The sequence below is a fragment of the Pongo abelii genome, chromosome 8 (assembly GCF_028885655.2).
Source record: "Pongo abelii isolate AG06213 chromosome 8, NHGRI_mPonAbe1-v2.0_pri, whole genome shotgun sequence".
In the NCBI taxonomy this organism is placed as follows: Eukaryota; Metazoa; Chordata; class Mammalia; order Primates; family Hominidae; genus Pongo; species Pongo abelii.
The window spans coordinates 109,661,636-109,676,378 of NC_071993.2; the positions used below are offsets into that span (position 1 = coordinate 109,661,636).

Sequence of the window (14,743 nt, forward strand, 5' to 3'; positions counted from 1 at the left end):
CCTGGGCAACAAGAGTGAAACTCTGTCTTAAAAAAAAAAAAAAGAATATGTTTCTACTTGGAGAATCATAGGAGAGAGGATGAATATGTTTGGTTTCAATATTTTTGTGTGGCATTTTAATTATTGCTCATTATTATTATACTCTGATTCAATGTCAATACATGCACTAATGAGCTGTGCACACCACAGATACCCAACATTCTATGTGTCTGATAAGTCACTCTGCAGAATATGGTGCTCGCTTAGTTTTCCACCAGTGAGGCTCACCTTCTAGAAGTAGCAGGAAGAGTATAAACACAGATGAAGAAAGAAGAAATGCAATGGGAGAGTGAACCTCAATATAAAAGACCTCATTCAAATTATTTTATAGTCTACAGTAGGCTAGAATGATCCTCACTCAAGCAATAGTCCAAGAAGATGTGAGGGAGGACCAAGCACGGTGGCTCATGCCTGTAATCCCAGCACTTTGGGAGGCTGAGGTGGGTGGATCACGTGAGCCGAGATCACGGCACTGCACTACAGCCTGGGCGACACAGTGAGACTCTGTCTCAAAAAATACATATATAGGCTGGGCGCAGTGGCTCACGCCTGTAATCCCAGCACTTTGGGAGGCTGAGGTGGGCGAATCAGAAGGTCAGGAGATCAAGACCGTACTGGCTAACATGGTGAAAATCCATCTCTACTAAAAATACAAAAAATCAGCTGGCACGTGCGGTACTGAGGAGGCTGAGGCAGGAGAATCGCTTGAACCCAGGAGGCAGAGGTTGCAGTAAGCCAAGATCGCACCACTGCACTCCAGCCTGGGTGACAGAGTGAGACTCTATCTCAAATTAAAAACAAAAAACAAAAAACATATATTTATGTGAGGGAGGAAAGAAAGATCAGGTCATTGCTAGGAGTGTCTGGAGCTCAGAGGGCTGCTTGGTGGCTATGTGCAAGTCATCTGGCAAGAAAAGAATGACAAAGCAGGAGAAAGGTGTGCTGGGGGCAAAGGCTATGAATAAAGGTGAAGGTAGGAAGGAAGAGGCTGAGACAAGGCTGATAATATGGTTAAAGACAGTGGGTGCAGTGGCTCACGCCTATAATCCCAACACTTTGGGAGGCCAAGGCAGAAAGATCGCTTGAGCCCAGGAGTTTGAGACCAGCCTGGGCAACACAGTGAGATCCCATCTCTGAAAACAAACAAACAAAATTAGCAAGGTGCAAGTAGCATGTGCCTTGTAGTCCCTGTTACTCAGGAGGCTGAGGCAGGAGGATCCCATAAGCCCAGGAGATTGAGAGAGTGTGCTATGATCGTGCCATTGCACTCCCCCGGGCCACAAAGTGAAACCCCATCTCTCTCTCTTTTTTTTTTTTTTTTTTGAGATGGAGTTCCACTCTTGTTGCCCAGGCTGGAGTCCAATGGCGCGATCTCGGCTCACCGCAACCTCCGCCTCCCGGAGTGAAACCCCATCTCTTAAAAAAAAAACAACAAAAAAACCCCAGAAGTTTGATATGAAGAAACAGACAGTTGGGAGAGGATGGTGAGAAATGGAAAGATCATTTTAATAGTAGACAAGAAAGATGACCTGTCAAATGCCAGAGAATCCAGAGGCTGAAGGTCAATGAGAAGAAAGCTTTAATTTGTACTCATAATTATTTGCTATTTATTGCCTTGACATGAAATTTCACTGGAAGCATTTCCATTACAAGATTACAAAGGAGGATTTTCCTAAATTATACGCCAATTTTCCCTATAATTTGGCATTTTCTCAAGTAACTTTTACAAAATTTGAAAATTACTACACAATCATTCTAGGAGTCAATCTATAAGGAAAGCGTCCCATTTATTAAGAAAAGAGCCAAATCAAAAAGTCATGGGCACAAATAAATCTCTGGTGATCCCACAAATGTGTTTTTCTGCAGCGGTATACTCTTTTTTCTTTTTTTTTTTTTTTTGAGACGGAGTCTCGCTCTGCTGCCCAGGCTGGATTGCAGTGGCGCAATCTCGGCTCACTGCAAGCTCCGCCTCTCAGGTTCACGCCATTCTCCTCCCTCAGCCTCCTGAGTTGCTGGGACTACAGGCGCCCGCCACCAGGCCCAGCTAATTTTTTGTATTTTTAGTAGAGACGGGGTTTCACCGTGTTAGCCAGGATGGTCTCGATCTCCTCACCTCGTGATCCACCTGCCTCAGCCTCCTAAAGTGCTGGGATTATAGGTGTGAGCCACCGTGCCCGGCCTTTTTTTTTTTTTTTTTTTTTGAGAAAGAGTCTCGCTCTGTCGTCTAAGCTGGAGTATAATGGGGCGATCTCCGCTCACTGCAACCTCCGCCTCCTGGGTTCAAGCAATTCTCCTGCTCAGCCTCCTGAGTAGCTGGGACTACAGGTCCATGCTATCACACCTGGCTAATTTTTGTATTTTTATTAGAGACGGGGTTTTACCATGTTGGCCAGGCTGGTTGTGAACTCCTAACCTCAAGTGGTCTGCCCACCTCGGCCTCGCAAAGTGCTGGGATTACAACCATGAGCTATGGCGTCCGGCCCTGCAGCGGTATACTCTCATCCTCATTGTCCCCTCCCCAGCTCCTCCCAATATCTCCATGCAATGTCTGTTTCCTTCTGGACAATAGCTAAAGATAAGGATTACCTTTATTATTATTTTTTTTAAATAGCATAGCTATTGGTTAACTCAGTCATGTAAAAAATTTAAAAAGGCATTTTTTTTTGAGACGGAGTTTCGCTCTTGTTGCCCAGGCTGGAGTGCAATGGCATGATCTTGGCTCACTGCAACCTCTGCCTCCCGAGTTCAAGCGAGTCTCTTGCCTCAGCCTCTGGAGTTGCCGGGGTTACAGGCATGCACCACCATGCCCAGCTAATTTTGTATTTTTAGTAGAGACAGGGTTTCTCCATGTTGGTCAGGCTGGTCTCAAACTCCTAACCTCAGGTGATCTGCCCATCTCAGCCTCCCAAAGTGCTGGGATTATAGGCGTGAGCCACTGTGCCGGGCCAAAAAAAAGATTTTAAAAGCTCCAAACAAATTAATAGTCAATTTAAAAATTTTTTGATCTTTTGCCAGAAAGCATCAGGGAAAGTTAAACATTTATTATGATCCTGACTCATCTTTAAACAGTACGGACCTTCACAAATAAGTCATGAAAGCTACTCGAAAGTAAGGTTATATAATCCACGGCATGATGCTTTAGGCAAAGCCAATTCACATCTTTTTTTGGCAATTATTTTGAAATGCTTATTTGGTTATGGGAGGAAGACCTAGAGAAAAAGATTTGTTTTCATGGAAGTTCAGCCAACTCCAGATCACCAGAGAGGGCTCGCCCAGCGTGTGGACGGAGGGCTTTGTTCCTCCTCTTGCTTCTGCTCCTCCCAACGCCGGCTGCCACCTTTTGTCCATTTTATTGCTCCTAAGTATAACATTTCTCCACCAGATGTGGACAGCAACAAGAAGGTGTGACGCTAACCAGCATGGCTTTTTTTTTGATAGCTTGAGTGAAAGTCTATGGAAGTCTCGAACTGACCAGGTGTCTAGATAACTTGTGGTTTTCAATTACATGTGCTTCCTCTAGCTTCAGTAGTATAGATACGTAAGTGTGAGAGATTTGGAAATGATACAAGAGATGGTTATCTTGTTTTAGGGTGTTTGAGATCTTGATGTCCTACACTTTAGATATGGAAATGATTACAAGTTACTTTATTTATTTTCTTTTTTATTATTTATCTTATTGTTTTTTGAGACAGAGTCTTGCTCTGTCACCCATGCTGGAGTGCAGTGGTGTGATCCCGGCTTACTGCAACCTCTGCCTCCCAGGTTCAAGCGATTCTTCTGCCTCAGCCTCCTGAGTAGCTGCGATTACAGGTGCCTGCCACCATGCCCGGCTAATTTTTGTATTTTTAGTAGAGACGGCGTTTCACCACGTTGGCCAGGCTGGTCTCAAACTCCTGACCTCAAGTGATCCACCTGCCTCAGCCTCCTAAAGTGCTGGGATTACAGGCGTGAGCCACTGTGGCTGGCCTACTTTGTTTAAATTATGTTAAGTTTAAACACAAAGCTGATATTAATAATAATACAGTAAATGATTAGTAGTAACATGAATATATCTTGAAAAGACATTTATATCTATCAAAAGGCTGTTATTATTTCTGGGCCTAAAGAGAAATGCAAGATACCCTATCCCCTCCCTTCCATCACGCTTCAAGTTTTATTTCTTAGTCACTACCCTCAAATTAATAAAGCTGAAGTCAGATATTCTCAATGTCATCTTCCCTAAGAATAACTCTGGTACTTCTAGGAGTTACCCTTAGTCTTTCAAACCTCTTTTTTTTTTTTTTTTTTTTTTGAGATGGGGTCTTGCTATGTTACCCAGGCTGGTCTCAAACTCCTGGGCTCAAGGGATCCTCCCACCTCAGCCTCCTGAGTAGTTGGGATTACAGGTGTGCACCACCAGACACAGTTTAGAGAACCATTTAATTTAATACTCCAAAGCAAGGGTAGGCAAACTTTTTCTGTAAGAGGTCAGCAGTCAATATTTTAGCCTCTGTGGCCCATACAATCTCTTTCACAACTCTTGAATGCTCCTGTTATTGTGAGAAGGCAACCACAGAAAATCTGTAAACAAATGTATGTGGCTATGTTCCAAGTAACTTCATGGACACTGAAATGTGAATTTCATGTAATTTTTACATGTTGTGAAACATTATTCTTTTGGCGTTTTTCTCCCCAACCACTTAGAAATGTAAAAACCACTCCTAGCTTGAAGGCTGTACAAAAACTGGAGGCAGCCTGGATCAATTTGTCGACCTGCTCTAAAGCAAGATTTGATTACGGTACTCTAGAGATAATGGGAAAGAATGAACCAGGCAACTCTTGTGTCAAGTCTCAAGCCTGCTCTTCTAGGCAGTGTGGAGTCTAGCATAATAAGTCTTTTTCAACCAACAATGGAAGACTATTAAACACAGACAAATATAACCCATCCACCACCTTCACTCTAAGCTGCTACAAAACTGGCAGACAGGGCTGTGAGTCACAAGGCCTTAGACTCTAACCCCAGGGACTCAGCTGCTCCCCCAAACTTGTATAATCTCAAACAGCACTGGAAAATAATGAAAGGTTGACTCTCAATCCAAAATATTATCTTGTACTAGTGCCGAGTACAAGGATGTAGCTGGAGGAAGCTTCTCTAGGGTTGTTGTGAACCGATTTTTGCTGGATTGTACGTTAATTCCCGGGCACTCTCAGATCATGTGAATGTGGAATTCAGGGTTACATTATATTACAACCAACTTGCAGTCTGCCCTCAAGCTATTAGAGCTTATGATTTAAAATTACCCTTACCTGGAGACCAGAAAGTTTCTGAGACCTCCTTATGGAGACTTACAATCATTAATGTCTTTATATACTTCTCTTCCTTGGGTATTTCTTTCAAGATACCTTAATCCAGCAGAGGAACAGATAGGAATGTAATTTCTCTCAGCCACCTGCTTTTTCCTAACTCATGATTGAAAGAGGAAAAAGGAGTCTATAGCTTTTGAAACATATACACACTTTTGTTTTTTTGTTGAGACGGAGTCTTGCTCTGTCACCCAGGCTGGAGTGCAGTGGTGTGATCTCAGCTCACTGCAACCTCTGCCTCCTGGGTTCAAGCAATACTCCTGCCTCAGCTTCTCGAGGAGCTGGGATTACAGGCACGTGCCACCACACCTGGCTAATTTTTATATTTTTAGCAGAGATGGGGTTTTGCCATGCTGGCCAGGCTGGCCTCGAACTCCTGACCTCAGGTGATCCACCCACCTCAGCCTCTCAGAGTGCTGGGATTACAGGTGTGAGCCCTCCGTGTCTTTTCTTTTCTTTTTTTTGAGACAGAGTCTCGCTCTGTCGCCCAGGCTGGAGTGCAGTGGCGTGATCTTGGCTCACTGCAAGCTCCACCTCCTGGGTTCATGCCATTCTCCTGCCTCAGCCTCCCTAGTAACTGGGACTACAGGCACCCACCGCCACGCCCAGCTGATTTTTTGTATTTTTTAGTAGAGACAGGGTTTCACCGTGTTAGCCAGGATGGTCTTGATCTCCTGACCTCGTGATCTGCCCGCCTTGGCCTCCCAAACTGCTGGGATTACAGGCATAAGCCACCGCGCCCGGCCCCTCTGTGTCTTTTCATGACTCGACAGCTCATGTATTTTTATCATTGAACAATATTCTACTATACGGGTGTACCACAGTTTGTTTATCTATTAACCTATTGAAGGACATCTTGGATGCTTCCAGGTTTTGGCAATTGGGAATAAAGATGCCATAAACATTCCTATGCAGAATTTTGTGTGGAATATCAATTTCCAACTAACTGGGTGTGTATCTTGGAGTACTGCTGGACTGTATGCTAAGACTATGTTTAGCTTTGTAAGAAACTACCAACTGTCTTCCAAAGTGGGTGTACCATTTTGTATTTCCACCAGCAATGAAGAGGAGTCCCATTGCTCTACATCCGTATCAGCATTTGGTATTGTCAGTTTTTTTTTTTTATTTTAGCCAGTCTAGTAGGTATTAATATGTAGTACCATATTATTGCTGTTTTAATTTGTAAATCCGTAATGACATATAATACTGAATATTTTTTATATGCTTATCTGCCTTCTTTGATGAGGTGTCTGTTCAGATCTTTTGCCCATTTGTAAAACCAAGTTGTTTGCTTATTCTTGAGTTTTGAGTTATTTGTATATTTTAGATATAACTACTTTAACATATATGTGTTTTGCAAATATTTTCTCCCAGTCTGTGGTTTGTCTTTTTATTCTCTTAGCAGTCTATTTTGCAGAACAGAAGTTTTATTTTATTTATTTTTTTGAGATAGAGTCTCACTCTGTCACCCAGACTGGAGTGCAGTAGTGATCATGGCTCACTGCAGACTCAACCTCCTGGGCTCAAGTGATCCTTCCACCTCAGTTTCCTGAGTAGCTGGGACTACAGGTCCACATCACCATGACTGGCTAATTTTTTTTTATTTTTTGTAGAGACAGGGTCACAGTATATTGTGCAGGCTGGTCTTGAACTTCTGGACTCAAAGCATCCTCCCACCTCGCCTCCCAAAGGGCTGAGATTACAGACATGAGCCACCACACCCAGCTTCCAGAAGTTTTATTTTTATTTATTTTTTTTGAGATGGAGTCTTGCTCTGTCGCCCAGGCTGGAGTGCAGTGGTGTGATCTCGGCTCACTGCAAGCTCTGCCTCCCACGTTCACACCATTCTCCTGGCCTCACCCTCCTGAGTAGCTGGGACTACAGGCGCCCGCCACCGCGCCCGGCTAATTTTTTTTGTATTTTTTTTGTAGAGACGGGGTTTCACTGTGTTAGCCAGGATGGTCTCGATCTCCTGATCTCGTGATCCTCCCGCCTCGGCCTCCCAAAGTGCTGGGATTACAGGCGTGAGCCACCGCGCCTGGCTGCTTCCAGAAGTTTTAAATTCATTTAAGTCCAATTTATTTATTTCATGGATTATGCTTTTTGTGTATCTAAAACCTCATCACCAAACTCAAGGTCACCTAGATGTTCTCCTATGTTATCTTCTAGGAGTTTTATAGTGTTTGGGTTTTACATTTAGGTTTAAGATCCATTTTGTCAAGGGCTCTAGGTAGAAGGAAAAAAGAATCTATTTTAACATTTTAAGTTAAGGGGTAAGGATGGGTCTAGATTCTTTTTTTTTTTGCATGTCGATGTCCCATTATTCCAGCACTACTTGCTGAAAAGATTATCCTTCCTCCCTTGAACTGTCATGTTCTTTCGTCAGAGAGAGTGGGCCATATTCATGTAAGCCTATTTTTGGGCTCTCTATTCTATTCTGTTGATCAATTTGTCTACTCTTTCTCTAATGCATGCTGTCTTCTTTTTTTTTTTTTTTTTTTTTGAGATGGAGTTTCACACTTATTGCCCAGGCTGGAGTGCAATGGTGCAATTTTGGCTCACTGCAACCTCCGCCTCCTGGGTTCAAGCGATTCTCCCGTCTTAGCCTCCTGAGCAGCTGGGATTACAGGTGCCTGCCACTACACCCGGCTAATTTTTGTATTTTTAATATAGATGGGGTTTCACCCCATTGGCCAGGCTGCTCTTGAACTCCTGACCTCAGGTGATCCGCCTGCCTCAGCCTCCCAAAGTGTTGGGAGTGCGGGCGTGAGCCACTGCACCCGGCCTATGCTGTCTTGTTTACTTGCTTTACAGTGAATCTTGATGTCAGGTAGTGTCAGTCCTCTAACTTGTTCCTTTTAAGTACTATGTTAGCCATCTAAATCTTTTGCTTTTCCATATAAACATTAGAATCAGTTTGTCAATATCCCCAAAGTAACTTGCTGTGATTTTGATTGGGATTCTATTAAATCTATAAATCAAGTTGGGTATAACTGACATCTTAATAATACTGAGTTTTCCTATCCGTGAGCACGGACTGTCTCTTTATTTACCTAGATCTTCTTTATTAGTTTTGCAGGTTTCTTCAAGTAGGTCCTGAATGTATTTTGTTAGATTTATGCCTAAGTATTTCATTTTGGGGGTGCTAAATGGTATTTTGCTATTAATTTCAAATTTCAATTGTTCACTGCTGATATAAAGGAAAGCAACTGACTTGTACATATTAACCTTATATCCTGCAGCCTTGGTATAATCACTTATTAGTTCTAAGTGTTTCCTTGTTGATTTAAAATATTTTTTTTTTTGTTTTTGAGACTTGTTTTTTGTTTTGAGACTCTTGTTGCCCTGGCTGGAATGCAATGCCATGATCTTGGCTCACCGCAACCTCCACCTTCCGGGTTCAAGCAATTCTCCTGCCTCAGCCTCCCAAGTAGCTTACGGGCATGTGCCGCCACGCCCAGCTAATTTTGTATTTTTAGTAGAGACGGGGTTTCTCCATGTTGGTCAGGCTGGTCTCGAACTCTTGACCTTAAGTGATCCACCTGCCTCAGCCTCCCAAAGTGCTGGGATTACAGGCATGAGCCATTGCACCAGGCCTGATTTAAAATATTTTTAATTATTTTTATTTTTTTGTCTTTTTCTGATTTAAAAGAATTTTATCTTATCTCACCTTATCTTATCTCATCTTATCTTAGAGAGAGTCTCACTCTTGTTGCCCAGGCTGGAGTGACCACTGTGCCCGGCCTTATTTTATTTTTTATTCAGACAGAGTCTCACTCTGTCACCCAGGCTGGAGTGCAGTGGCGTGATCTTGGCTCACTGCAAGCTCTGCCTCCCAGGTTCACGCCATTCTCCTGCCTCAGCCTCCCGAGTAGCTGGGACTACAGGCGCCCGCCACCATGCCCGGCTATTTTTTTGTATTTTTTAGTAGAGATGGGGTTTCACTGTGTTAGCCAGGATGGTCTTGATCTCCTGACCTTGTGATCCGCCCACCTTGGCCTCCCAAAGTGCTGGGATTACAGGCGTTAGCCACCGAGCCCAGCCAAGTTTTTTTTTTTTTTTTTTTTTTGAGACGGAGTCTTGGTCTGTCGCCAAGGCTGGAGTGCGGTGGCGCGATCTTAGCTCACTGCAACCTGCACCTCCCTGATTCAAGCAATTCTCTGCCTCAGCCTCCCAAGTAGCTGGGATTACAGGCGCCTGCCACCACGCCCGGCTAATTTTTTGTAATTTTAGTAGAGACGGGGTTTCACCATCTTGGCCAGGCTGGTCTTGAACTCCTGACCTCGTGATCCACCCGCCTCGGCCTCCCAAAGTGCTGGGATTACAGGCGTGAGCCACCGCACCCAGCCAACAGTTTTTTTTAAAATGCAAAAATTCCTGTCCTCACAGAGCTTACCTTACAGTGCGAGAGAAAGCTAATAAATAAAAATATGTCTGATGGCAATAGGTACAAAGAATCTGCTGATAGATCAGATGAGGGGAGTGAGGAGAAGGAGCCAAGGATGATTGCATTGTTTCTGGAGGAATGGGACTACCATTTACTGAGAAGACTGTGGGAAGAGTAGGGTTGAGTAGGACAGGATGAAAACAGGAATTTGGTTTTAGACATGTTGAGGTTGAGGGACTTACCAGCCCCTGAAGTGGAGATGTCAAATAGGCAGCTGGCTTATGTAGTCATGTGTTGCTTAATGACAAGGGCATGTTCTGAGAAATGCATTATTAGGCAATTCTGACATGGTGCCAACATCATACAGTGTACTTACACACACCTAGATGGTCTACTACACACCTAGGCTGTATGGCATAGCCTATTGCTCCAGGCTACAAATCTGTACACCAAGTTACTGTATCGAATACTGCAGGCAACTGTAAAACAATGGTAAGTATTTAAGGATCTAAACATATAAAAGGTAATGTGTTATGACAGCTATGTCACTAGGTAATAGAAATTTTTCAGCTCTATTATAATTTTTTTTTTTTGAGAAAAAGAGTCTCGCTGTGTTGCCCAGGCTGGATTGCAGTGGCGCAATCTTGGCTCACTGCAACATCCACCTCCTAGGTTCAAGCAATTCTCTTCCTCAGCCTCCTGAGTAGCTGGGATTACAGGCATCTACCACCACGCCCAGCTAATTTTCATATTTTTAGTAGAGACGCAGTTTCACTATCTTGGCCAGGTTAGTCTTGAACTCCTGACCTCGTGATCCACCCGCCTTGGCCTCCCAAAGTGCTGGGATTACAGGCGTGAGCCACTGCGCCCGGCAGCTCTATTATAATCTTAAGGGACCACTATCATTTATGAGGTCAGTCACTGACCTAAGTGTCGTTATGTGGCACATGACTGTATACGAAACTCAAGTTCAGGAGAGAATTCCAGGCTACAGATGATAGTTTGAGATTCATAAGCATCTAAGTGGTCATTAAATCCTTCAAATTAGACGAGGTCACCTAAGCAGTGACTCAGAGAAGAAAAACACAAGGACTCTGGGGCTCTCTAACATTTGGAGCTTGGGAGATTTAAAAAAAGTAGCAATGGAGATTTAAGAGGAGTAGCCAGTGAGGAGGAAAAGCAAGATAGAATGGTGTCTTGGAAGCCAAGAAAAGACAATGTTTCAAAGACAGCATGACCAATGTTAAATGGGCTGATAGGTCAAGTGAGATGAGTACTGAAAACTGAACCCTACTTTTAGCAATGTGGAATTATCAGTGAGCCTGAAAAGAAGGCTCAAGAGTAACTGGGAGGAGATAAAGCAAAGACAGAGAGCATAGCAAACTCTTTCAAGGAGTTGTGCTATAAAGGGAGGCTGAAGAATGGGACAGTATTGGAGGGGGATGTATGGTCAGGAGGAGTTTTCTGGGGCTTATTTTTTCTTCATTAAGCAGGAGAAGCTACAGGATATGTTTATGTTAATGGGAATGATCCAGAAGAGAGAGACACTTAGGAAACAACAGCAGAAAGTGAAGCTGTTTGAGAAGCAAGATGATTTCTTTTTTTTTTTCTTTTCTTGAAACAGAGTATCACTCTGTCTTCCAGGCTGGAGTGTGGTGGCCCGATCTCAATCTGGGCTCACTGCAACCTCCGCCTCCTGGGCTGAAGCGATCCTCCCACCTCAGCCGCCTCAAACTGCTGGGATTACAGGCATGAGCCACCACACCTGGTCTAGATGATTTCTATTAGTAATAAAGACATAGATATGGCTGCTATTATTGCGGTTTATTGCCTTTCATCATAATTGATGTAAACGCAAACTTTTGGTTAGAGGTTAGTAAAAGTGACATGCAATTTTTCTCCCATCTAAGTTCATGAGCCCCCCTAGTTTCAGGGTATGATTATGCAAGTATGTGGCTGAGGTAGAGTAGATGACAAGACCATTGGAGGAGGGCAGGTGAAGGAACTGAGAGGCTGGGGTTTTGTGGAAATCATGTAAGTGGACAGTGAAATCTCCAAGAATTCTGAAACAGTGGTGGTCCTAAAGGAAGTGACAGAGAGCTGGGAGCTAAAATCTCAGCCTCCACCTGAATGAATGCTCCCTGAGTCAGGGTATTCCCAATGCACGAGGCAGCTTCTCCTACTTCTGGATGATCGTAATTATAGGAAACTTCTTCCTTATTCTGAATTACATTCTACCACTTAACATTCCCCATCTTGCTCTTGGCTCAGCCCTCTAGAACTATTCAATCCCTCTGACTTAAGATAATTCTTGAAGCAGCCTAGACAGTTCCCAGTGTTCTCTTTTCTAGGAAGAACATTCTCAGGTCTTTCAACCACTCCTTATACATCATGGTTTCCAGTACTTTCACTATTTTGGTTGCTCTCTTTGCAATACACTTGATTCATTGTCTTCCTAGAGGTGACAGTCAGTGGCATGATCTTCTGACTTCCCTTCTGCTATTCAAATCACTATGGCAATTAATAAACACTTTATTTTGCCAAGATGGGTGTGGGTACAACATTGTTACTGAGCAACAGCAAAACATCTTATACAAGTTATACAAAGATGTTTTTCCTTTATAATCTGTAGCCTTCTGCTATCCCTGCTAGATTCACAGTGATTAATGTTATGGTGGTGGAATTACTGACAAGAAAGAATGTTACAGTGTCCATGTTTCTAACACATGGCAGAAAATACTATGAATTAGTGCGTCAGAAGGAGTACTTACAAGAATATCGGTATTTTCAAAATAATTCTTCCAGTATGGTCTGATTTTCCTCTGTCCACCAATGTCCCATACATTCAGTTTAAAACCTTGTGACTGTACACTTTTGATGTTGAAACCCTGAAACAGGGACAAAAACGTCAAGTTTTATTAAACTTTGGGATCATAATTCTGACAAAGTTACATTTAACAGCTATTTTTTTATTAATTCTAAAGTACTCTGCCATATGTGATACTGGTAATGCTGAAAATGGTTTGTTGTGACAGAGAATAAAGAAACATATTTATACATGCTTGTTTCATCCAGGTTGTGGAGTCAGTGTTAATAATGTCAGGCTAACACAATGTTTTTCTACAATGAACATATATACATATATAATTACTGAGGATAACTCCAAATGAGAATAGCTCTAATTAACCAACACACATCACATGCCCATGAATCTTCAGGATGGTAAAATTTAACAGGACATTTCATGTAACTAACAAAAAAAAAAGCTGAATCTGAAGACTCAACAGAAAAGAACACAAGCTAAATTTAAAGAGGCAAAAGCTACAAATCTAGAGGATTAGATTCTTCAAGAGAAGCTCAAAATAAATTTCCTACAGGGATTAATCAGGAAAAACAGCAGAACTGAGGATGCTATGGGGGAGGCTGGGTTTGTAACTCGAATATATCAGCCCAGTAGGGAGGTGGAGCCCTCAGTTGCAGACACTGATGGAAACAAACAAGTGGTCACTTAAAATTGTGCTTTCAGGCTGGGCACGGTGGCTCACGCCTATAATCCCAGCACTCTGGGAGGCCGAGGCGGATGGATCAGGAGGTCAGGAGTTCGAGAACAGCCTGGTCAATATGGTGAAACACTGTCTCTACTAAAAATACAAAAATCAGCCAGGCGTGTTGGTGCATGCCTGGAGTCCCAGCTACTCAGGAGGCTGAGGCAGGAGAATCACTTGAACCCCGGAGGCAGAGGTTGCAGTGAGCTGAGATCATGCCACTGCACCCTGGCCTGGGCGACAGAGCGAGACTCCATCTCAAAAAAAAAAAAAAAAAAAAAGTGCTTTCACAAGGAACAATGATGAACTTGAACTTGAAAAGGAAGTCTTTTTTTTTTTTTTTTTTTTTTTGAGACAGAGTCTCGCTCTGTTGCCCAGACTGGAGTGCAGTGGCATGGTCTTGGCTCACTGCAACCTCCGCCTCCCAAGTTCAAGTGATTCTCCTGCCTCAGCCTCCTGAGTAGCTGGAATTACAGGTGCCTGCCACCACGCCCAGCTAATTTTTTGTATTTTTAGTAGAGATGGGGTTTCACCATATTGGTCAGGCTGGTCTCAAACTCCTGACCTTGTGATCCGCCCACCTTGGCCTTCCAAAGCACTGGGATTACAGGCATGTGCCACTGCGCCCAGCTGGAAGTCTTTTTTTTTTTCCGCAGAGTTGCACTCTTGTTGCCCAGGCTGGAGTGCAATGGTGCGATCTTGGCTCACTGCAACCTTCACCTCCCAGATTCAAGCGATTATCCTGCCTCTGCCTCCCGAGTAGCTGGGATTACAGGCATGCGCCATCATGCCTGGCTAATTTTGTATTTTTAGTAGAGATGGGGTTTCTCCGTGTTGGTCAGGCTGGTCTTGAACTCTCGACCTCAGGTGATCCGCCCGCCTCAGCCTCCCAAAGTGCTGGGATTACAGGCGTGAGCCACCACACCAGGCTGGAAGTCTTCATTTTTAAGACAGTTACTTGAGGTGAAACTTCGAGGAAGGTGAGCAAATCAGGGACAGGCAGAATTGCCAGCTGGGGGTCAGTGTGGAAAGAAATTAACAAGCCCTTTGGGGTTCCCAGAGAATGTATTTCATGAACAAGAATTTTTTTTTAAAGTCTTTTTGCAAAAATTACATAGGGAAACTAGGATTTGAAAAGCCCAATCAACAGCTTGCTACCACAGAAGAGACATTTCATCCAGAATAACTGGAGTTAGATAGGTTTGGGGATGCCTCCACAAACATTTGTTTCATGTGGTAGCCTGTCAACACTGCTGCCTGGCATAGAAGAAGGCACAGTGCAATACGACAGGAACATTGCCACCCAATTTCCACTGAGGATACACAGTCTCTGGAGGGTAACTGGGGATCCTGCTGACTCTCACTTCTCTAACACGCCAATGACTGAATACATTAGAAGTTCAAGAATTCTAAAGGGAAATGGCTTAAG

General features: G+C 43.4%; 1 protein-coding gene across 3 annotated transcripts in view; it reads right to left on the minus strand.

The window, feature by feature from the left end:
- ARL3 (ADP ribosylation factor like GTPase 3) overlaps positions 1-14,743 on the minus strand; it is a 43,730-nt gene that overhangs the window by 15,815 nt on the left and 13,172 nt on the right. For all 3 annotated transcript variants that reach the window (XM_009245744.3, XM_063727069.1, NM_001131759.1), the window contains 1 exon segment: positions 12,541-12,657. In XM_009245744.3, the coding sequence (XP_009244019.1) occupies positions 12,541-12,657 (117 nt within the window).